Here is a 26,387-nt window from a genome sequence, read left to right on the forward strand (position 1 = left end):
TCTTTAAGATAAGATGAGATAAGATTTATTTCATCCATGAATCACTTGTTTGCATTTACTCGTACATGTTGTGATATCAGACATGTCAATTTGTGTTTACAATATCATAAACATTGCAACATAATAATAGAATGAAATACAATTTTATGGATACAGTGAAATATAGTAAAATGTAGTGGAGTTTAGAGTTTAGCATAATGTGATAATGTACTTTCAGTTCATTTTCACCATGATCAAATGTACAGTTGGCAACTGTGGCACAGTGTGTAAAAATTTGATAAACTGCAATAACCTCTTGCAAGCAGGAGAAAATATAACTAACTAACTCTCTAGACTTCTTAAACCCGAAGGTTCATGGCTGCAGCAACACAGGCCTTCCATCTGTCCCCATCTTGAGCAAGATCTATATACTCTTTTCCATCTCTACTGATTTCCTTTAGGTCCATCTCAACGTTGTCCCTCCATCTTCGTCTTCGTCTTCCTACAGGTCTCTTATCATCAGGTTTCCCAACAAGAATCCTGTAAACTCCTCTTTCCTCTCCCATTCGTACCACATGGCCTGCCCACCTAAGTCTTCTTGATTTAATTATTCTAATAATATCTGGACATGAATACAAATTATGTAGTTCTAAATTATGTAACCTTCTCCACTCACCTGTCTCCTCATCCCTTTTAGGTCCAAATATTTTCTTAAAGATCTTATTTTTAAATATTCTCAATTTGTGTTCCTCTTTCAATGTAAGGGACCAAGTTTCATACCCATATAATATTAAAGGCAAAATTACTGTTTTGTATATTTTAACTTTTAGTTTCTTAGATATTAAACGAGAAGACAAAAGTTTACGAAGAGAGAAGTATCATGCATTTCCTGAATTAAGCCTACTTTTTATTTCCTCTTTAATACAATTTTCACATGTTAATATTACTCCTAAGAATTTGAATTTGGAAACTGGTTCAAACGAGTTATCAATAATTAGATTTTGATTATTACCTAACACTTGGTTTCAGGCTGTAAGCATAAATTTAGTTTTCTCTTTGTTAACTTCCAAACCTATGTCTTTAGCAGTTTTGAAAAATATTTTAGCATTATTCTTGATTGTATTTATATCATCCCCTAATAAGTCTACATCATCTGCATATGCTCACAACTGAGTCACACCGTTTAATTCTAGTCCTTCGTTAGTTTCTTTTACCTTCCTAACAGCATATTCTAAGGCAAAATTAAAGAGCAATGGAGATAATGCATCTTGTTTTAACCCAACATGAATTGTAAATTTGTCAGACACATTAATACCACACGAATTTTACTTTCTGTTTCACTGGTGCATACTTTTATCATACTAACAAGCTTCTTAGGTATTCCAAACTCAACTAATATATTATATAATTTATAAATCAATGAATAGCTGATGGACATTTTGATTATATTCCCACTTTTTTTCAAGTGTCTGTCTAATGTGAAAAATTTGATCTGTAGTTGATCTGTTACGGTTAAATCCACATTGATAATCACCTATAATTTCATTAGCATATGGGGTTAGTCTTGTTAAAAGAATGTTATATAATATATTATATGTTGTTGAGAGTAGAGATATTCCACGGTAATTATTGCAGTTCATTTTATCACCTTTTTTAAACACAGGAACAATTATGGATTCTTTCCGCTGTTGAGGCATTTCTTCTTTATTCCATATTAAACAAATTAATTTATGAATTTGACATATTAACTAATTTCCACCATATTTAATTAACTCAGCTGGTATTGAATCTATGCCAGGTGCTTTATTATTCTTTATCCTTTTAATAGCATCTTTAACTTCAGTCAAGTTAGGTTCTGGAACTAAAGGTTCTGCTGTGTGTACTTGATTTACTTCTGATTTATCTCCTACATGAACATTTAAAAGGTCATTAAAGTAGTTCTTCCATCTATTTAGAATATCGCTTGGGTCAGCCAAAAAATCACCATCGTTATCTTTTATCAAGTTTACTCGATATAGGAGAAAATATAACATTTCTTATTCCGATTGCTACATCATCAAATTGCACACAAGATCGAGAAAAGTTAGATACTTATTAGAAGATACCTGCCAAGTATAACTTTTTCTGGAGTTAATAATTTAACCCTTCAGTACACGGGTGAAATTGTTGTTATGTGAGTGGCACCAAAAAATTTAATTAAGTGAAAAACATAAAAACTTTTGTAAATTAAATAGCTGTTTGTTTGAACGAAAACATGTATTACTAATTGATACATAATTATGGAAACATGAAAGTCATGATTTTTAAGTTCTTTGTTGATGTATATAAAATATGCTTGTTTCACCTAATGAATAATGTATACTACCATATTTTGCATCATAAAACTATGACTTTTAAGAAATAACATGATTATGCACAAGAAATATTAAGAATAAAGTAGGTTTACGTAAAAAAACTTACTTGGACTTACATGTATTGCTTGGAAAACAGGTGAAAGAAGTGTCATTTTCACCCATGTATATTGTCCTCAAAGCATTCCGTGCACAGCATCTCACAGTGTTTGAGGCACAACCACTTTTTGCACAACTTACAAAAGTACCTTGTTCCACTGTTTTTACATTTGACACATCTTTCTCTTTTTCCTGGTAATGGGTCTTCCTTTTCTCCTGGTATAAAGCCTGACAGTCTTGCAGCCAATTCCCTTATGTGTTGTGGCAGATAACGCAGCTGAGCTCTCTCCCTCATTTCTACGTTAACTAAGGTCAGTCCTAAGCTCTTGAGAAACTGCCTTCTTGATATACAGTTCCCTTGATTAGTATTTGATCAAAACACAATATATGCATTTATTCCAGTAATGTTCATCAGTGTATAAAACAAACACAGTGGCCACCTACGTACATTTCTACTGACGTCATATTCTGCACACATCCCATCTACCACATCCACACCTCCCTTTGTCATGTTGTACAATGTCATAATTTCTGGTTTTCTCATTTCACCGGTTTCACTGTCAATTTTGTCATCGTGGTGCATTGACGAAAGTAATACTACACATTTCCCTTTCTTCAGAACATAAGAAACCAGAGTGCAGTTTTCTTGGAAACAAAAAAATGCTGGAGTGGATTTCCCTGTCTTTTGATTCAATAAATTCTTTGGGTATTTCAGCTTTGTTTCTCCTAAGCATGCCCACCATAGTAGTACTGTAAGTTGTCACCAGTTCTTGAACAAGTCTGTAACTAGTATTCAATACTGGCTGACAGAGTACGGCCCTTCTGCTTGCGTACCAACATATACTTCCATATTTTTAACATAAAATGTTTTAGAATCTGCAAGAATAAATATTTTTATACCATATTTGGATGGTTTGGAAGGGATGTACATGCGGAAACCACATCTGCCACGAAATGCTACTAACATTACATCAATGGTGAGAAATTCTCCTGGAGTGTAGTTCTTGCAGTTATCAACAAACGTTTGAAAGAGTTCCCTAAATGCTGCCATTTTGTCTGCTTTCTTTCTTTCTTCCCTTGTATGTATATTATCGAACCTGATAAATCGCAAGAGAAAGCGAAATCTTCTTTGAGACATTACTGCTGCGAACACTTCAATTCCAGTTCCATGTTGGTCCCAAAACTCTTCAAGATTCAATCTTCCACCATGTAAAACACCGGCTAAATATGAGAGACCAAGAAAGGTCTTTATTTCTTGCTTTGTTGTTTCCCTACAGCCATATTTATATTGATAATGAGCTTCTACTTTCTTGATGAAGATATTAGTGCTGGATACAATGAGATCAATAATACTTTCACTAAAAAACAAGAACCAGCAATCCTCTATTGTTTGTGCTTTCTTTGCATTTCCAATGACACCCTGAAATTTTGACACAATGTTATGTTTTCTTGTTCTCACATTCAGGGTGGGATAATTACTTTGCCATTTGGTGACCTTTGTTCTCCCCTCATAGATAGGTGCTGATTGTGCAAGAGTTGATGTTAGTTCCTTTCCATGGACAGAAAGACTGCCAACTCCAGCTTCCAAACTTTAAAATTCACTATCACTGTTATGAGAACTGGTAATTTGAAAAGTGGGGTCAGCGTCTGAATCGTCATCTGTAATATTGAATTCCAACAGGTCACTGTCTTCGATCAAATTTCTCGCCTCCTTGAGAGTAAATTTTTGTGCCATTTTGTACAAAAAACCGATTCACGAATGTCCCGACAAAATTTTCAACGAAGGCTTTGAATGTTATACGAGCAGACGGGTTGTGTCTGACAGGCACATAACGAGAACAATGCCTTCCCGCTCACTGACAGCTGATGGACAATTCCACGATTATGAACAATTGACTCCCGGGAACTGCAACGAAAGGTACACTGAGTGACACAGTTGTATCTATCTGCCATCTATTGGAAAAAACGTAAATTCAATTAATTTGTCTTGTTGCATGCTTCTCAGGCACAACCCGTCTGCTGTAGTGTTAACATAGGGTGACCAGATTTTCTGAAACGAAAAGCAGGATGTAGATGGATGCGTACGGGAAGATTTCAGCTATAACTAAAAGAGCACAGGTCAAGTGCACTCCTTCCCCTTCTTTAGCAAAGGAAAAGTCATGCTGATTACATGTAATTGTAATTTATTCTCGTTCTGTTGACTATACAATGAAGTTGTCAATGCAATAAAATTCTTAGGAGTATGGATAGACACAAACCTGTCTTGGGACATGCATATTACTAATTTAACTCAAAAGTTAAGCAGGCTCTGCTACATGATGAGAATTTTGAGAAATGTTTTAAATTTGAATGATTTAAGGACACTATATTTTGGACAGATTCAACCTGTACTCACATATGGTATCTCTTTCTGGGGCAGTTCACCCAAAATGCAGAAAATTTTTATTTGGCAAAAACGCATATTAAAAATTATGAAGAATGTATCCCTCTCAAACCCAACAAAACAAATTTTCAATGAATTTCAAATATTACCTCTTCCATGTTTGTACATATTAGAAACGTTGTACTTTATTCATACAAATTCTAAAATCTTCTCAAAAAATCTGGACATACACAAGTACAGCACTCGTATGCGTAACTCCCTCCACCTTTCTACTGTCCGCACATCCAAAACACATAGTGGTCTAGGATTTCAAGGTGTAAAACTCTATAACAAGCTGCCAGAGGAATTCAAGAATCATAATCCAACCAAATTTAAAATAACAGTAAAAAGCTTGCTCATGAAGTATTTGTTTTATAGCACAGAGGAGTACTTAGATCATAGTTTTCATTAATAGACATAACCTTTGACTTTTCTTGTATTTTTATGTTCACTAAAAGTCATAACCTTTGATTTTTCTTCTATTTTCTATGTTATTCCATACTCTCTTATACTTTTTAATATGCATAAGTATGTGTTAATTCCTTTGTACTCAAAATCATACATGTAATTTTATTTTATACTCTTTATACTTTTTAATATGCTTAAGTATGTGTTAATTCCTTTGTACTCAAAATTATACATGTAATTGACCTATCTCATATCATAGTGCTATTTGTACTCATATGATCAAGTGGATGGAAATAAATCTTATCTTATCTTATCTTATATTGTTGATATTTCTATCTGCAGTAGTATAGAACACATCATCTTGTTACATATAACATATTATACTTGATTACATATATGGGAAGCAGCATAATTAAAGTTACAAGTATATATTACATATCCTTGATAACATATTTTTGAAGTAGATCAGAATAATTGAGTTATAAATATGTATTACATCCACTAGATTACATATATATGGGATGCAGATCAGCGTAATTAAAGTTGCATATATTTTGATATATATATATATATTGTATCAAATTGATAATGTACATGGGTGGGACAGAGAAGGTAGTTTTAGATATGCTGTAGAAATTCTAAGAGATAGTTTTTGAATTTATTTTTGAATAGCTTAAGATTCTTTTCCTCCTTTATTTCACATGGAAGTTTATTGTATAGTAGCATGAAATATTACACAATTCTCTTTAATCTGTTTTCATCTTGATTTGATTTGATTTTTGTTATTTAAAGTCACCTTCCTGTCACTTTTGGCTAATTGCATCAATGAATAGGAATGATGATGTGATTAAATTCATGAACGGACACTCACAAATAACATTTATGCCCAGGCCAGGATTCGACCCCAGGACCCCTGGCATCCTAGCATTCAACCACTCAGCCATGGAAGTCTTCCCATCTTATATATTTCTTTTTTCATTTCTCTCCCTTCCTATCTCTCTCATTCTTACTGTTTCATTTTGTGTGTTTCCTTACTTTCTTTCCATAAAACATTAATACATTGTGAACAACACTGTCTCTTGCCGCGTAATCAATTTGATACAATATATATATATATATATATATATATATATATATATATAAATCAAATAAAGTAAAAGTTTCTTCTCACACCGATGATGCTATAAATTAGCGAAAATTTTGAATTTTCCTACTGTCCGGTGAGTGTTTCCTTTTACCTTATTTGATTTTTACTTAGCCCTTTTGGCCCTCCTTGCTTTTATCCTATATATATATATATATATATATATATATATATATATATATATATATATATATATATATATATATATAATCTCATCAATGCATCAAACATGCAAATCCCCAGAAGTGCCCCTGCGTATACTTTCAGTCATCACTCGGTACCTTGCATATTATATCATGAACAGACTGCAAGCAATATCTGCATCTAAGCAATAAATATCAGCTTTACAGCGAGCGTGAATTTTTTTCAGATCTACAAGTATTTCTTTGCAAACCAACAGTTTCACAGAGGCAAACAATTCGTCTGTATGTTTTGTAGGACAGTATTAATAAATAGGACATATTTGATTTTTTAGAGTGGCTTCGCAGACCGCAGGACATGATCCTCAAATAGCAGATGTGGAAGGAATGTGATGCTAAATAACAAAACTGCAAACAGAAATACAGTAGCAGATATGATGAGATATGAGTATTTACACTTTCTCTACAAGATATGAAATGTAACAATTTTTTTCTTGTAGGATACTTAAAAGAAGACAAGTGTCTTGAACTTCCCACAGTTGGGGATTTCTACTTGACAGGAGATACTGCTTATGTTGATGAAGATGGTTATTTTTGGTTTGGATCAAGAGCAGATGACATCATAATATCATCAGGGTAAAAAATAGTTTTCTTTAAATAGACATGTGGATATTTTAGTTGTGTTTAGAGTTACATATCTTTAGTAACATTAAAATCACTATGTACAATGTTCAGGCGCAGCGCCAGGGGGATGCGAAGGGGTGCTTGCAAGCCCCTTAATTTTCTTCCGCACCCTCTTCAACTTATTTTCAACATAATGGAATGTTATGTTATGTTACGATATTAAAACAAAGTCGTCACTATGAGCGTAGAAAGTTAGTTATTGAAGTGATACTGCTATTACTGTATACAACAGGCAATCCACTGGTCCTGAAAGAGAAATAGCATTTACTTTCCAGTAGCGGCAACGATCTACACAAATATCAACGGCTGTTGTCTTTCTTACATCAACCTTGTTGTTGGGAATTCCCTGTACTTCTGTTTATTCTGGTGGCGTGTTCATTAATTACCTACAGCTCAGTGTGTTTCATGTTTTTTTCTTTTACATTATATAAAAGAAACAGTTTTAATATCCGCCTACAGGGTGGCTACTCTAGGACCATGAAAAAATTCAAGTATGATTCCCGGTTTTCAAGGTGAACTCTCCAAATTCGAGCAGATGTTTGCTCTATTTCAACATTACGTATTACTGCCTCTCAACATCCACACACAAATATCTTAATAATATAAAGGGTCTATGTGATTCCAACATCCAAAATTTATAATTCAATTAAAATATTTAATTTAAGGTGCTGACTTTCTATTTACAATCAGAGGTGCAACCACGAATTTTTGTCTGAGCGGGCGGGGAGAAAATTCCAGGATAAACATACTAATACTAATAATAATAGTGTTAATAATAATGTTATTATTATAACATTATTATTATTATTATTATTATTATTGATTTGTTTTATTTTACTTCGCTTCTTGTGCCACGTTTGGCTAATTTGCGAAGGTGATATGATGAAGGGGATGAGTGATATGATGAAATTGATGAATGGACAGTCACAAACATCCATACCCAAGCCGGGATTCGAAACTGCCGGGACCAACATGTTGTTGTTATTATTATTATTAGTATCAAAGACGTTATTATCCTTGTAAATTATGCAAAAAGGGGGTAGAAGTTGGTGCTAAAGCATTTATGTTCAAACAAACGATTTAATTGATTTTTTCAACACATGGCACATCCCGATTATCCTTTCTGTGCATAAAGTGGACTTTAAAACCACAAATCAATCAATCAATTTAACATTTTTTTTTTTCATTTAGACAGTTCGGCGCCCAGGTCCGACTCCCGCCACCCCCAAGCTATGGTTATAAACTTGATAAGACTAAGAAAAGGAGGAATTGCAAGCAAAGCAAGCAAGAAAATTTTACGAAAATAATTTTTATTTTCATAACATGTGAATAGGATTTGTATTAAAAGAGTTGTAATTTTTCACGTCTACGGAGAAAAATTCAAGTAGAATTCACGCATAATTCCCGGAATTCAAGGAATTCCCGGTGAGTAGCCGCCCTGGCCTACTTGTTCATCATCTATTCTGAAAATCTCACTGCAAAAAAAAAATTTAGTTGCTTTCAGTAGATCATCGGGTTGTGCCTGGGAAATTATTTAACATGATATGATTTATTTGCATTAAAGGACTACAATTTTGTACAAGTAGGTACATCTGTAGTATAGGAAATGTCAAATAGAAATACATGATAATAAAGTTTGGTAATTTTAACATAGAAATACGTGATAATAAAGTTTTGTAATTTTAACATAGAAATACATGATAATAAAGTTTGGTAATTTTAACATAGAAATACACGATAATAAAGTTTGGTAATTTTAACATAAGATACACACATATATATTGGTGTATTATAACCCTTGCATAAAGATATTATACTTGACAATTTCAGCTTGATGTGCAACAGCAAGCTCTGCATGTATGGTAACTAACCATACCTTTTAACATTTATTCTGATTACACATACACAAGACCTTGTGTCCTTCACATTCTGTCCAACAGACATGTTTGTATGCATTCAAAAGATGAGTGTTGCCTCTGTATATTCTTGTATGCTGTAAAATGAATGTTTAATTAGCATGGTTTTGATTTTATTTTTAAACCTTTCCACTTTTGGTTCGTGTCTTAACTCTCTGGGCAACTTGTTATACACGTCAACTGCTGAGTTTTTAGGTCCCTTCTTGTAGAGAGTAACATTCTTTCGAATTTTACCTTTATTTCTCGTGTTCAAGCTTTAGATATCATCACTGGTTTCAAAAGTACTAAAATAATTTCGTTTGATGTATACCAGACATTCATAGATATACAAACAGGGTAATGTCAGCAAGTAGAAGTTACGGAAGAGATTTCTGCATGAATATTTCCCATTGACCCCTGCCACAATTCGAAGTGATCTTTTTTGTAATTTAAACAGTATGAAGCTATGTGCCTTGTTTCCCCAGCTCATGATTCCATACCTTATTCCTGATTCAAAGTTTGCTGCATAGAGACTTCTGACAGACCAAAAGCTCGTAATGTTTACCATTACATGCAGTGCAAAACAGACTTTACTTAATTTTTGTTGAAGCATTTTGATGTGGTTTGAGAATTTCAAGTGTTCATCTAAAACAATACCCAAAAATGTAGATTCTTTTGCGTGCATTAAGTCTGTATTTTGGGACTTAACATTAATATTTAAGTGTTTCTTAGTTTGAGAGGCAGTAAAATTTATGTAATTTGTTTTGCTTGTATTTAGAATTAAATTATTTCCTTGAAACCAGCTATCAAGCTTTAGCAATGTGTTGTTTACTTTATTTTTTAAGGCATGCTCACAGTGATCTGTTAATATAATGTTTGTGTCATCTGCATACAGTATAGCCTGAGCCTCATCCAAAAGGTTTGGCATTTCGTTTACGTAGAGCAGGAATAGAAACGGTCCAAGTATGCTGCCTTGGGGAACTCCACAATTTATTTTTTGAACTGGAGATTTATTATATATTGTATTTCCATCAGCATTTAAGTAACGTATTTCTACAAATTGTTTTCTTTCATGAAGATATGATCAAAACTATTTATGTGCTAGTCCTCCTATGTCGTAATTTTCTAGTTTGTTTAGGAGCATTTCGTGATTGAGTCAAAGGCTTTTGTGAGGTCACAGAAAATCCCAAGTGTGTGTTTGCAGTTAAGTGATTCACCCACTTGTTCAATGAGATCAATCAGGGCTGAATTTGTGCTTCTTTGCTTTGTGAAACCATGTTGTGTCTTGCTAAGTACTGAATACTTGCATGCATATTTGATGTTTTCTATATTTTGAACATCGCACCCCCTAAATTTCAGTCTGCAGCCCCTCAGTACCCCTAGATGATTAATCCTGGCACCACCGCTGACAATGTTTGTGGTAATTGCAGCAGTTTTGTTACAAAATTAATTTTGTTAGGTATGTAAAAGTTGAGGTAAAATTATGTTCATTGTGTGGAACTTTAGTTTTGTACACCTGTTTTCTTGGGGAAATTTATAAGATGTACTACATAATTTGTAGAAATGGCATGTATGATTTCATTTCCGGGTAAGGTTACTGAGTTTTGTTCAGTAGCATGTGGTTTTTAGTTTATGAACTCAGTAATTGAATTGCTGCTATGCAGTTCTTTACAAACCAATGATATGCCCACCAAGAAATTATAACTTCAATACATGTTTTCTTGCAGGACAAACCTTGTTACCACCCAAATATACACTACTGACTACTGGAAATTATTAGAATATATTTAATCTGCATTATTCCATGTGAAATTCTTATAATTTTAGATAGAACTTCTAAATTCTAATCTTTCAAAGTAGAAAGCCTGATTAAACTGATTAATCTACCCATCTAGAGAATATATAAAAAACTACTGTACATAAGAGAAACAAATTCAGTTCCATTTGTAAGAAAAGAAATTAATATCAGTTGCACTAATCAATTTATAAAATCATAAATAAATAAAGTACAACTTACGTAACCTTCTGCCTGTATGTACTTAATTATTCAATAATAACTTACAGGTACCGAATAAGTCCATTTGAAGTTGAGTCAGTTCTCCTGGAACATCCTTCAGTTGTAGAGTCAGCTGTCGTAGCCTCACCAGACCCTGTCAGAGGAGAAGTAGTGAAAGCATTTGTGGTTCTCTCTGAAACAGAAAATCGAAGCCATAATTTAGTGGAAAATGACTTGAAGAACTTCGTAAAGCAAACGACAGCAGCTTATAAGTATCCAAGAAAGGTTAGTAATATGCTCTTATCCTAGAATATACAACACATTGAGAGAGAGAGAGAGAGAGAGAGAGAGAGAGAGAGAGAGAGAGAGAGAGAGAGAGAGAGAGAGAGAGAGAGAGAAAGAGAGAGAGAGAAAGAGGGAGAGAGAGAGAGAGAGAAAGAAAGAGAGAGACAGAGAGAGAGAGAGTGTGAGAGAGAGAGAGAGAGAGAGGGAGAGAGAGAGAGAGAGAAAATGGGGTTGAAATTAATGCAAAATATTTTGATGGAATCCATGAAACATTAAAATATTAAAAGAAACATGTATTAGCAAAGAGTTACTCTTAGGTTAGTTTTTGTGTTGTTAGAAGCAGAATGTTGCAAAATTGATTTGATTGATTGATTTTGTTTATTTTACTTCGTTTTCCTGCCACTTCTGGCTAATTGCGAAGATAAGAATGATTAATGATATGATGAAATTGATAAAAGGACACTCACAAAGAACATCCATGCTCAGGCCGGGATTCGAACCTGGGTCCTCTGGCATCATAACATGTTGAGCTGACCACTCTGCCACGCAAGAATTAACATTTGCTTCAGAGGATATTGCTGATTATATTAATTGAACGGTTCTTAATAATGTATATATGTAATGGCAATCATTTACCAATCTTGTTCTTGATTGTCTCAATTATTGTTACAACTTGCCATCTAAGTCTGAGGTACAGTTCTAGTTTCTCTGTTAAAGAAATAATTCTGTGACAATATAAGAAATAATATTTCTTAATTATTTTTTTTTCTTTATTACTTTACAGATTGAGTTTGTTGACTCACTACCGAAAACTGTGAGTGGAAAGATTTTACGAAGACAACTGAAAGTTCAAGAATGGAAGAAAGTCTAACATGCATCTTTAGATGCAATATAAACTTGTATTTGAGAATCAATTCAATTTAAATGTAATCACAAGAGTCAATATGTACAAATTTGTTAACTTAAAATGCTTTATTTAGAACAATGTTGTTCACTCTATTAATAACTTTTATATTTGCATTTTTGTCATTTTATGTTCGTTGCCTATCACTTTTGGCTAATCATGATGAGGATGAGTGATCATTAGGGCTAAGCATGTATCGATTTATTTTTTACTACTGATACCATCCAATATCAAAGATTTTCAGTGGCTAGAAGAGTGGGCGGGCAAGAGCAACAGCTCATCTCAACATTTGTCCTTTTTTAAAGTTCGTTCACCCTTCCTTGTGACATTGGGAGACCCACACAAGAAGTTCCATAGATTTTCTTAGAAACATTGGATCATAAACCCCCACCCTTCTGGGAAGCAGATGACAAGATGGGTGGAAATAAAATAAACCATTCATTGCCAATTCTTGCTTGAATGCTTGTGGGGGTACGATAGGTGGATGTTCTTAAACCACATGCCATGCTAATGCCGGGTCAGGTGGTTACGGAGTTCTTGCTAAAGAGGGATGAAGGTTGCTGTGTAATTAGCTTTGTTTTATCTACATTCAAGTAGGAAGTGGATTCAGCAATTCTTCTTGTTCTCTTCTCTTCTATGTCAGTCTTTTGTGTGACTGCTGGTATCGGCCAATGACGATTATTTATTTCCGCTGAGATTAGATTAGGACCATATGGCTTTCAATGACACTACTAAAGAAGATTGAGTTTGAGTTTTTGTTTCAAGTCCTTTTTATACACAGTTAGGACTGGACCTACAGTTTAAAGTGAAATCTTAACCACTATGCACCTTCACTGGGTATCAAACCCAGGACCCCTTGATTACAAGGTGATGACGTTACCACAATGCCATTGTGGAGGTCCCTTTAAAGATTTATATACAACACTACTTATAATAATGAACATAAGATATTAATCAAGAAATTTACTTTTCATCAACTGCGTAACATCATTTTTTTGTTATTCAATGAATGTTCAATCTTTTACTTGTTTTGACATTAATTTCCCTGCCAGGACAGTTATTTTACACAAATTTTAGCAGTCTTAACTACACGTAAGCTAGATATTGAATACGTGCTATTATATATTATGTTTCTATTCTTAAGTATCTTTTTAATCTGAATCTTTGGGCGCTGGGGATATCATAATAATTACACAATAAAATCATGAAAATCTCCTGAATTTTCAAAAACAGCAAATATCAATAGCCATTTTATTTAATACAGTAAATGGTGACCTTAGATCACCCACCCCAGGAATTGAACCCAGGTCTCCTACGTGGCTGCCAGATGCCCTACTGACTAGACCATCGTGGCTAAAAGTATTATAATGCTACCTGAGAATAATTTGGGAGTTATTTAATGTTATTAAAGGAATGTGATGTGATGAGTTAGTATGACTTGGTAACAAGCCTTTATTATTTTAAAATCGAGATGTTCTGAGGTGACAAGTTCGAGTCACGTGACAACTAAATTGTAACTTTCACATGCATTTTGCTATCACATTCCGTGGACAAAGAAAAGGAAAGAGGGGAAGTGATCTTCAACCCTGGCCACTTCTTTGACAGTTCCAGGAATAGAGCAGTGCTTGAGGCCACATTTGTGTTCGCCAAATGGAGCTTCCAGTTGTCTGACAGAAAATGTTGCAATTGAATGGTGAAGTAGTAAAAAGTAAATAAATTGCCAAAAATTTCTTGTCCCCCCCCCAACACCATTCCCCCAGGGATAAAATTTATCAAGCAGAAAGGGGGAACCAAAGAATCCAGAGGGGGGAATTCCTCCGCATCCCCCCCCTACAAATACCACACGGAGTACACCACATTTCCTGCATCCTTTGAAGCAGTGCTAAGCAAGGAATGTTGAAGTAATTTTATGGTTGACCTTCGGCTTCATGGATGGCTCTTCCATTTTGTGGATATTATTGTGGATGTAAAGGTATTACTTAGTATTCAGGTTTGGACAAGAAAAATATAAATAAATGTTTAAATATATCTACACTAACATTGCTATGCAATAGGCATATGCAATATTGTAATTAGTCAAGTAAACGTATATGCAATGACTTTAAAATGCAAACAATTAGCAAACTCAGTTAAAGTTATGAAACTTTCTAAATCTTTGCTTGGTTGTATCATCAAGCACATCATGAGTTTTTGGTTTTAAGTCCACTTTATGCACAGGAAGGCTAACAGGGAATGGACCTACAGTTAAAAGTGTGATCGGCCACTTGTGCCTCCAGTGAGTATTGAGCAAGCACATCATGAGGAGTCGTAACTGACCACCAGTGGAGTGAGAGCAATTCTAAACATCCCATTTTGTGCCTAATCATCCAGTTACATAACAATGTTTTTATCTTCTTCATCGCAGAAAATGATCTCTCCATGGAAGCTGCGACATGCGAGTTTTTGCCAGTACGTGGAAAAGTCCATGAACACTCCTGAGTAATGCAGGGTCAAGGCGTAATTACACTTATTACGTTTCATCCGATGGCTTTTTTGTTTCAGACCACTACTGACCCCACAAAGCATATTTCTTTATGATTCAGGAAAAAAAGTCCAATGGTAAAACAGTTAAGCCTTGTTTCCATGTTTAATGAAATACTCAAATGCTGACCAAGGCAAATTTTGTTGTATAAAAATACACTAAAAACGTAATGTTTCCACCCTCTAACAGGGTCTTCTTCAGACAAAGATTCAAACTAAAGTGCTCATTTCAGGAAACGGAGGAGTTCTTTGGTCCTGAAATAAAATGTTTCACTTTTTTTTCTGAATTATATGGGGAGAATTTGAAAGGGAAAGAGATGCCAAATTGATCGATGAAGATGAAGTTATAAAAACAAAAGAACTTTAAGTGACATAAAATATGATGTAGAAAAATAATACAATGGTCCCATTTAGTTAGTTGTGTGAAAGAAAAGAGATTGTGAAAATTGATATGAATTGGAACTTCAATTTTTTCCAGGGAAAACATTCTAAAAAAAGACATGTACTTTGTTTTAAAATTGGACATTGCTAAATTCACACAAATACTTGAAATATAATTAAGCCTTGTTTCCATATTAAAAAAACACTAAGTTGCTGACCAAGGCAGTTTCAACCCTGTATCAGGGTTTTCCTCAGACCAAGAACTAAACTAAAATGATAAAATATCCTAGACACAGAATGATTACATACACATAGCAGGGTCACTAGTCACACAAAACAAATCAGTTTGACAGTCCTTATCTTGGAAGATTTCTCCAAGGGAATTAAACATATCACCTCTAAACAGTTGACAAATGGGTCTACCACACTGACAGGTGATTGATAGGTCTAGATTCCCAAGAGTCTGGAACCACCTGTTTACCATTCCCCCACCCCTCCTGCCTTTTTGGATATGGATGAATACCTCCTCCTCTGGTCGTCTTCTTTTTTCTTCTTTTTCATCCTTGTTCATTCTTCTTCTTTATTCCCTCATTCCTTTTCTTCATCCTTTCAAATTTCTCTAACACAGTCTTCCATTCCTTGTTTATCTTATCCTTCTTATATAAGAAGTATGGAAGATGCCACAGAGAAGATATGCAAAGTGCTGAGGAAAGCGGGTATAAGAACTTACAGGAAGGGAGGATGCACTGTTTTAAGTATAGCCAGCAAGAAGAAGGAAGAAAAGAGAGAGGAAGAAGATGAAGGGGTTATCTAGGAGGTGAAGTTAAGAGAATGTGAAAGTGTATACATAGGGGAAACAAAGAAGAGACTTAAAGACAGGAGGTTAAAGCAACAAATGGATGATGTGAGATTGAAGAGAGACAGGAATGCCATTTTCAAACACACTAGAGAAACGGGACATGAAGTAGAATGGGATTTGGCTAGGCGAATAGGAAAAGAGAAGAGAGGACTAGTAAGAAAATGGAAGGAGGCCAAAGAAATAGAGATGAAAGGAGAAGACATCATGAATTGGAATGGAGGACTCAAGATAAACAAGGAATGGAGGACTGTGTTGGAGAAAGTTGAAAGGATGAAGAAAAGGAATGAGAGGAAAAAGAAGAAGAATGAACAAGGAAGAAAGAGAAGAGAAAAGAAGAGGACCAGAGGAGGAGGTATTCATCCATATCCAAAAAGGCAGGAGGGGTGGGGGAATGGTAAACTGGTGGTTCCAGACTCTTGCTAATCTTGACCTGTCAATCACCTGTCAGTGTGGTAGACCCATTAGTCAACTGTCAAGAGGTGATATGTTTAATTCCTTTGGAGAAATCTTCCAAGATAAGGACTGTCAAACTGATTTTGTGTGTGACTAGTGACCCTGCTATGTGTATGTAATCCTTCTGTATATTTTATCATTTTAGTTTAGTTCTTGGTCTGAGGAAGACCCTGATACAGGGTTGAAACGTTATGTGTTAAGTGTTTTTACATCTTAATAAACTGCCTTGGTCAGCAACTTAGTATTTTTTTAAATATTTGAAGTGTATTCTCAACAAAAAGAAAACATTTTTGTATTTCTTATTCCACGCTTTCCTTATTATCATCATTTGATTTAACTATTGCAAGGAAAGATTATATAATGGTGAAAATGCAATGTCTGTCTATATTATTATTTTTAATAATTGCTACCCTTTCTTATGTTAAAAAACTACTTTAAGTTGTTGAACATAGTCAATTTAATCACGTAGAAGTTAGCTTTGGTGCATACTATAGCTGGCTACCTTCTTACATTTGTACTTGGTGAAGAGTCTGAAGAAGACCTTGCTAGAAGGTTGAAACGTTACGTTTAGTTTATGTTTTATAATAAAATAAATTTCTGCCTTGGTCAGCATATTGAGTTTTTCATATCATGGAAACAAGGTTTAATGGTGTTATAACTGAGGATAAAATCCACGTAATTATTGATATGAGTTAATAAAATATATTTACCCCAAGGAAACGTGGGTGGGCAGGGGGGGGGGAGTTCTTTGAAAGAAAAACCCTATTATGTTATTGCCCTGAGCTTAAAAATGTCTAACTAGGGTTCTGTAATGTCTCAAGTAACAATAATTGAATCTGTCATATGTGTGGAGCATATTATTTGATTTACCAAGGTTGATTTTTCTATCTTTATCTTAAGTTGCGTAAGTACTCAAATTGTGAGTTTTATAAAGCCACTCACAAACACTATTTATATGCATCTTTACATAACTTAACTTACTACATTTAACCAACAATGTGCTAGCTTTAAGTCTTTTTCTAAAATCAAACAATTAAAAAAATGGACAGTTTAGCATGGTATATCATTCAAATAAACATCATTTATTAAGATTTCAACAAAAATATTTTGAGGGGATTATGATGAACGATTTTAGGGGCGGTCTTGAGTGATGGGCCCCCCTATTTCTGGAGGAGGGGTAGATCAAGTATAGTGTTCAGTAAAGTTGAGAAAAAAGTTACTTTCGGTAGACACACTGTCGTAATTAAATACTTTGTGGGGATTACGATATGGTTTGAGGGAGCCAATGATATGATTAAGGGGGACACATATGACATGATTTTGGGGGAGATTGCACCATAGGCCTTGGGGGGATGGGAACCCCTGGAGAGGAGTGGCTATAACAGTGCGCTGTGATGCCGTGGGTCCCGGATTTGAATTCCGGCCTGGGCGTGGATATTTCTTACGAACCCTTCATCAATTTCATTGTATCATCAGCATCCTCATCTTCTCGATTAGCCAAAAGTAGCATAAAAGCTAGGTAAAATAAATATTTCTGAACAATTCATCAGCTTGGTAGACCGAACTTCGAAATCTTACCCCAAAATTTAGATACTATATCGGGGGACTTTTTGGGGAGTCATTTTAGCAAGTTTGCTCTGATTGATTGATTGATTTGGTGTTTTAAGTCCACTATGCACAGTAAGGCTAAGCGGGACTGGGCCTACAGTTTAAAGAGGAATCCGAACCACTATGTGTCTCCACCAGGAATCGAACCCGGGACTCCTTGATTTCAAGGCGACAACGCTACCTCTGATTCATTGAAAGTTGATATTCAAAATCACGTTTTGTTTTCGCGCTACATAAGTTGGAATCATAGTGAGGGTGGAAACGATCTTGCCATTGGAACGCTGATTTCCCGATTTCGGAGTGTGGTCACGGCCGCCACTGCCACTCGGCGGAGCCTGGACACCGACTGGAATGGCGAACGGCGGAGATCGTGGTTCGATTACTGGCCCCTTGCATTTCAGGGGAACTCGAACCCATGGCACAAAGCACAAAGAGAGATGTCATGAGTTCGAATCTTGGGTAAGGTATGATGTCGTGAAAAGCACTGTATGAACAACGGACATAAATAGCATCAAACACTTCAATCAAAGCCATAATGGAAAGGGAATTGCAAGTTGTCATGTTTTGCGATCATATACAGCGTTGAATTTGGCATGCATATTTTAGAGGTAATCATGTGTTAGAAAAACTCCCACATTTCTTGATTATACATTATGTTCTGGCGCAATGTTATCAACTCAATAATAACTTCCGGTTAAAATAGTGAAGCGTATCAAATTCTACTCAAGGTCACGTGCCGAAAGGTAATTGGAGGGGTGTAGGAGACAGTGATTATACTGTGCATGGATATGCAAAAACTCTTACTGATGCAGCAAACAATAATGAACTCAGAAAATGCTATCTTCTTCTGTTACGTAACAGGTAGAATTATCTTCCCCCGAAAAAGCTTAGCCATTCTTCAATGTCATCTACGTATATGTTTGTAACGTAAGAGTGGCATTCTCTCTATAAAAGTGCATTTTCGTTGCAAACAGGATCATTTTCAGTTTTCTGATCGTGTGCATCTAACTCCTGCACGGAAGAAAATGAAGGCTTTCCCAGACTGCTTGATGTACGCCATGGCACTGTACGGAATAGTCGGTGCTCAGGTATTTGTGTTTACTAGTTATCTTACCAATTATTGCCTTTAAGAAAGGTAGTACGTAATGTGTACGATTTGCGAGAAGAGAGGAGCCTGGGGGAAATTGCAATACGAAAAGGAAATGTTGAATTTATCATGATTTTCTGAGACGTAAAATTAAAATATCTATTTGAGGTTCGTTTTCTCCATGTTAGTCTGTTTAATTCTATTATACTGAACTTGTGAACATTTAAAGTTGACAAAACATGATAAAAACGCGATTGTTACTCCAAACTGAGCAGCGAAACTACACTACTACCAACAGGATCCAAAAATTAACAATGCCTCTCAACCTCAATTGAAAATATCCCTTGCAAAGTTACTCGTATTTCCGTGTACCCCATGCTCATTTCATAAATTTCATACATTTGAATAAGTACTTAAATTACGTAGCTAATCTCTTCTTAAAGTATTGTTTTAAGCCTTTCCCCCCCAATATATACCCTAAAAATAATGTTAATTTCGTTCCCTATGAAAAATAGTTTCTCGACAGGATTTGAAGAGAATCTCACACGTCGGGTAGTGCGGGTGATTGAAGAAAAATTGATTTCTTGTCCGCCATTTTTTAACTTGTCCAATTTTGCACAAATTCAATAGCCTAGTCTTCCAGTGATTTCAGATATAGCTCCAGTAGAAATTTCAGCTTAATTGTCCTAATTTACTGCAGTTATAGGAGTCACAAAATTATTGACTTGTCCTCATTCTCCCCCCCCCCCCCTCTCCTCCTTGACCCTCCTAAACAGCGCAAAGTGTTTGTTTTCATGTTCTAAAAGGCAACCGATGTCGTAACAATCCTACGAATGTGTTCCATAAGCTCAACAAATGCAGCCTACACTTTGCTTTCAAAATGTGAAAAACGCCTAAAAGGTGACACCCAGGGTGTCGGCGTAAATCACCGTCGAACTTTCACAATGTGCAGAGGCCATTGAAGACGAACAACTTTTGTTAGTAGCGTATTTCTCGTTAATATAAACGACAGTGGCAACCGTGAATCTCCACGGCATAGTTATAGGATAGGAATTGCCGGTTTTCGAGGGCTCGTGGCGCCGGAACGAGGCTTTTACGAGAAAAACTTTACCAAGAAAAGTTGTTAATCTTGAAGACCCATACACGCTACTAAAGTTTGTAGGTGTTGTAGAACGGTGGAATTAGCTAAAATTTTGCTCCAACCCGGACTTAAATACTACAGAAAAGATTTTTTGTAGGAATGTTCTTCAATGTTAGGACAACTCAAATCCAAAATGCCAAAGAATGCAAGCTTGGGAAAATCATTCTACATACGAGGGTAGGTCAATAAGTATCTGCACTTTTGTTGTAATTTTCTTTAGGTTGGCCACACTGATTTCTGTGCGGGTATGTCAATGGATTGTTTATTTGTCATTGACTTAGTGTATATTTGACCTTCACAATCATTTTTTTTCTTTTATTATAGTGTTTACAGGGTAAAAATGGCCACATCATCGATAGTTACTCCTGGGTCAGAATCATGGCACGGACTTGCTCAATGTTGTCGTGAGTAGTGGATGTGAATGGCCATTCTACTGCTCTTTCGCGCTTAACACTTGCCCGACCGATTTTGAATTTCTCAATCCATTCGAACACACTTTGTCGTTGTTAGCACTTCCCCGATTTCGGTCTCTCGCCATCTCATCTCTGCCAGCTGAAGTAGAGGAGAGCGGGGTCAATTGTAACACGGGGCAAATGTAACAATCGCTATTGTGCTGCTCTCGTGAGGTATTTTTTAAAACTATTCAAACCTGTAGAAAGGAGACGTCAGTTGGGAGTGACTCATGTGGCGGTGGTGCTTACGTAGCGATTGTTCCGGCTATTATTGGGAGTTTTTCAAATTTTCAACACGTAAGTAAAAATATAAGGTTCCTTTTTATTTTTTAATAGTGATTTCGCGATGTCGTCTGATCAAGGTTTGTATATATCATCGCAATACACAATATTTGATGTATTTGTTAAGATAGTTGCGATCAATTTCTGGTGTCGGGGTTAGTAGCTGCAAGCCAGCAAACAATATGGCGTCAGGATGGGGCAAATGTAACAAATGTAACCGGGGCAGTTGTAACACTGTTACAATTGCCCCTTATGCGTTTCTTATGTAAAATATTCACTTGCATTGAAATAAAAAACATTGTTCAACCATCCTGAATTATTACATTCTGTATGTTTCAGAATGGTGAGAGACAGAAAAAGAACTACCGAACGAGGCCCTTTACAAGATAAGATGGAAGAAGCTGCAAAGTTAGTTTTGGAAAGCAATGTTTCAATCCGACACGCAGCAAAAGCGTACAATAATTGTCATGTGACATTGACCCGTTTTGTTAAGAAGAGACAAGAAAAAGGGAATCCTGTTATGGGTTATAAACCACACAATAAAGTGTTCTCTGCCTACATGGAGACCCAGTTAACTGAGTATATAAAGACATGTGCAAATATATTTTATGGACTCACCCCAAAAGAAGTCAGACAGCTAGCCTACCAATATGCAAACCAAAATCAGTGTAAGTTTCCAGAGTCCTGGGCAGATCGTCAAATGGCTGGTGCAGACTGGTTTACCGCATTTATAAAGAGAAATCCTACTTTAGCAATAAGGACCCCAGAGTCAACATCCTTAGCGCGTGCTATGAACTTTAATAAAGAGAATGTTAAATTCTTTTTTGAAAACCTATCGAAGGTTTTGGAGCAATATCAATTCGAACCTCAAGACATCTACAATGTCGATGAAACAGGCATATCAACAGCCCCTAAGCCAGACAAGATAGTTGCACCAAAGGGAAGCAAGCAAGTTGGAGGAATTAATTCTCATGAGAAGGGCACCTTGGTAACGATGTGCTTAGCCGTTAGTGCCATAGGCAACAGCATTCCACCCATGTTCATTTTTCCACGGAAGAACTTTCGGGATCATTTTCTCCAGAATGGTCCAATAGGAAACACAGGAGCAGCAAATGGTTCTGGGTGGATGAAAGCACCAGAGTTTTTACAATTTCTCGAACATTTAGAAGTAGCTATGCCAAGCCGAGTGTTGAGAGAAAGGTTTTGGTTATCCTGGACAACCATGACTCGCATGTTCAACTTCCAGTCATAGACTTTTGCCGACAGAATGGAATTGTTCTCCTTTCTTTCCCTCCTCACACGTCGCACAAGCTCCAACCACTGGACAGAAGTGTTTATGGTCCGTTCAAAAAGTTTTTCAACACCTTTGCTGACGGCTGGAGAAAAACCCATCCCGATACTCGCATGACAATATACAACTTGCCAGGAATTGTTCGGGAATGTCTGCCATTAGCGATTACACCATCCAATGTTCAAGCAGGCTTCAAATGTACAGGAATATTCCCCTTCAACCGATGCATATTTCAAGAGCACGAATTTGCCCCTTCCAGCGTCACTGATAGGCCTGATTCTGCGGCACGAACAGAAACCCCCGACGAGGCACCTACTAATGATGACAATGAAGTTAATGAAACAGAACAATCAAGTAACTTGGAAGAAACTAGTTGTACCCAGAACAAAGAGCAATGCAACCCTTGCAATGAACCTCTTCCGTCCACCTCAACAGCTGTTTCTCCGGCTGACATTCGACCTCTGCCTTATGCAGAATCTAAGGAATCAGCACCTCGAAGGAAAATAAAGAAAAGTGCTATATGGACAGATACACCTGAAAAAGAACTACTTATGGCACAGCAAAGATCGAGACCAGAAAACAGCAAAGGGAAAAAGAGGCTGTTCGACAGAAGTGATAGTCGTCAATCAAAGAAGAGAACTGCAAGCAGAAGCGCAAGAAGGTGTCAGGAAAGCAGCTCTGAAGGCGACGAATGTTTTTGTTTAGTTTGCCTTGAGAAGTGGTCCAATAGTGCATCTGGTGAGCAATGGGTGCAGTGCTTAACTTGTGACAACTGGTCACATGAGAAATGCACCAAAGGAGACAGCTTTTACATTTGTCATAACTGTCAGTCAGAATGATCAGATATATCTTTGTTATTAACAGTGTTTGGGACCTGGTATGGTTCGATTAGCCTACTTATTAACAAAAGCACAGTTAGCTAATTGTTAATCATTGTGTAAGGGTACATGTTATTTCCACCAAAAAAATAAATTGTATTTCTGGTAAATGTTAGTATGTTACATTTGCCCCTGTAGTGTGTTACATTTGCCCCCGAGCAAGGGTCAATTGTAACATTTGTCACATATTTTTAAAACATTAATTATGATTAGCATATTATATATGGCGGGATCGTGACTGCATAATATCAATAACAACATATTGTAGTGTTTCCATGCCGATTTTCACGCTGCAAAGATAAATAGTTTCATAGGAAATGCATCATTTGTCAAAATTGTTACAATTGACCCCGCTCTCCCCTACTTTGTCTACGAGTTCTCAACTTTTTCAACGTGTTAAGTCACACATCTTCGGGTTCTGATCGCATTGTTCTCTTTCGACTTTATTGTTCTCCCATTATGTCGAAGCTCTAATTTGAATGTGTTGTGCATTGCACTGCCCGTTTTTCTGAACTTTGCATTCTCAAAGCTATTCGCCGTGCTGGTATTCATCTGTGTTCCGGTGCATTTCGTACCGGTCAAGTCGTCTACTTGTTTATGGAGGTATCGGAGCCCTTGTTGTATCTACAAAGACAACTTATTCTTCATTATTGCCACCATCTGCGATCGATGTCATCCCATCCATCTTAGCACAGTCTCTGACGAGAGAGTTGACTGTGTACCGCCTACATCCTCGTGCCACAAGGCCACTCTGTGTTCGTGCAGATGAACTCAGTACTTGATGTTGATAGCGATTTGCCTGGTGCTCCTTCGCTTTCCCGTCTCTCTCTATCTGGGAATTGCTTGCATATCCCATTAACCTGACTCTAAACTGCACTCCCAAAGGCAAGGGAATCTAAGGGTTTTACAGTTTCGATCCCAATACCCCAATTGTATTGTTTTTTTGTACGGATGAGTCCATATCGGTTTAATCAGTGAGTTGTGTCCTGTTGTCAACTTGCACAGTTACAGCTTTGCTTTACATTTAGCTTGTTCCATCTACATGGCAGAACTCTGTACAATACTAAATGTACTGTACTTTGCTGAATTTCAGATTTTGCAGAAAGTCCTCAATTATTAGGATTTCTTCAGGGTGCTCTAGAGTCTGGAACCATTCTCTTCCGGACACCCTACAGTGCAGTGAATTTTTCGACGGTTAACGTCCTTCTCTGTCAGTGTGGTGTTCTGGTGCTGCCCAAGTCTGCTGATGGAGACAGCAAAGTGCTTTCCACTTTGCATCGGCCAGGGGCCTTCAGAATGTGTTCAGTTCTTTCCTTCTTGGGCAGGATGGGGTACCGGAAAACAAGCTCCACCCTGTCACAGCCATCATTGATGCATGTCGTTCCTCACACAGTCCCTCCGGCAGAGAAAGGATAATACAAAATTCGGCTTCTCGTTGGACACGGCCGTCTCATCCATAGTCATTTGCTGCAAGAGCTGGACCCTCCGCTCTTCCGTGTACTTAATGTTATTTAAAATGTTCATCACATTCTTATGAAATGTGCAGGTTTTAATGTCCTCAAACGTTTCGTCTCAATCACCCAGAACAATTTGTTACCATAATTTACCCGAATACATGCAAGTATAAAAGTAGAAAATTTTATCAACTAGCAAGTGAGACCCAGTAATATGGGGCTGGATACAAAGAGAGCATCTTAACCAGGCTACAACCGTTGAACCACCGGTACCACATAGTCTGTTTCATGTAGTACGCGTAACATTCGAGGGCAGAATCAAAAAGTTTTCGAACTCATAAAAATATCATCCACGACTATTTTTATAAAGAAATGTTACATTTGAAACATTACGAAAAAAAATACTCGTAACCTCAAGTTCCAGGAGATAACAAAATTACCATTAACTCGTAAATTTTCATAAACCTGAAAATTTTGGTGGCGCGGGTCAAGTGACCCCGACACCCAAGTTACGCCTCTGCTCATATACATTTATATTTCCTTATAGACTTCAAATATTTCAAAATATTCATGTAACAACGTACCAGCATACAAGTTTCCACTGTATTTTTTACTTTAATACAGGGTGGCCCCAATTTCAGCTCACCCAGTAAGTCACAATCACGCTACGTCTGTCGGTTGTGAGGAGCACACCATGTCCTTAACCATTCCCCACAAGGCAAAATCGCATGGCACGCCCAACCTATCAGTGATCACGAAATATCTCTATAACCGAACTCTTTCGATCATTGCTTCCTCATTCCGTCATTAATTCCATGTGTAATGTTTAAGGTGACTTGCAATGTAATACATTTCAGCTTCTGATACAATATCTGGATACGTAATAACCTTCTGATAAGGTCTGCGGCCAAAAGTATTTTACATAATATTCATGACAAAAACTATTTAGTCCCTCTTATTGTTCCTTAGATATCTATTGTCCCCCAAGGCGTACGGTTTTGGCATTCTGGTTATTATTTACCCTGAAGTAGATGAACAACACCACCAAAGATCATTTCTGTAGTAATTACTTCCGGGTTCGATCCTAATTCCACCCTACTATTGTGCGGACGTGTGTGTGTACGTGCGTGTGTCGTTAATGAGGGCATTTTGAACGGGACATACATTCGTGTTCTACAGCTCGAGATCAATGCATGCAACTCTAAAGGTTGAAATCTGTCATGACATGACAATGTCTATAATTGATTATCTTGTACTTTCATTTGTGACCGACCTCTGTGGCGGAGTGGTTAGTAGAGTGTGCTACGATGCCAGAGCTCCCGGGTTCGAGTACCGACCTGGGCATGGGTGTTCTTTGTGTCCCTTCATCAATTTCATCATATTATCACTCATCCCCATCGTCGCGATTTTCCAAAAGTTGCAGAAAAGCGACGTAAAATTACCTAATTCAATCAACCAAACAATGTAATTTCATTTGAAATGACTTTGAAGTGAAAATAAATGTGACTTGACACTATCTTGCCTCACCCCCTTCAATTCAGTCTTCAATTTCTTTGGTATTCTGGTTCCTGCACAATTTAGCATGCAACCCAGTACCATTGATTGATTGATTGATTTAGTTTATTTTACTTCGCGTTTTGTGCCTCTTGGCTAATTTGCGAAGACGAGGATGAG

At 36.5% G+C, this 26,387-nt stretch overlaps 2 protein-coding genes across 2 annotated transcripts in view; both read left to right on the forward strand.

Annotated features, from left to right (window-relative positions):
- Window positions 1–12,553, forward strand: part of LOC145985459 (acyl-coenzyme A synthetase ACSM3, mitochondrial-like) — a 35,779-nt gene extending 23,226 nt beyond the window's left edge. Inside the window, exons 10-12 of the mRNA XM_083119529.1 lie at window positions 7,044–7,179; window positions 11,187–11,403; window positions 12,188–12,553. Of these exons, the coding sequence (XP_082975655.1) occupies window positions 7,044–7,179; window positions 11,187–11,403; window positions 12,188–12,274 (440 nt within the window). The 3' untranslated portion in view covers window positions 12,275–12,553. The remainder of the gene's footprint in view (window positions 1–7,043; window positions 7,180–11,186; window positions 11,404–12,187) is intronic.
- Window positions 12,554–19,046: 6,493 nt separating this feature from the next.
- The window catches only part of LOC145985461 (glutathione S-transferase 1-like), a 36,938-nt gene continuing 29,597 nt past the window's right edge, over window positions 19,047–26,387 (forward strand). Inside the window, exon 1 of the mRNA XM_083119531.1 lies at window positions 19,047–19,216. Within this exon, the coding sequence (XP_082975657.1) occupies window positions 19,154–19,216 (63 nt within the window). The 5' untranslated portion in view covers window positions 19,047–19,153. The remainder of the gene's footprint in view (window positions 19,217–26,387) is intronic.

Source organism: Lepisma saccharinum, chromosome 3, assembly GCF_977018435.1.
Source record: "Lepisma saccharinum chromosome 3, izLepSacc3.1, whole genome shotgun sequence".
NCBI lineage: Eukaryota > Metazoa > Arthropoda > Insecta > Zygentoma > Lepismatidae > Lepisma > Lepisma saccharinum.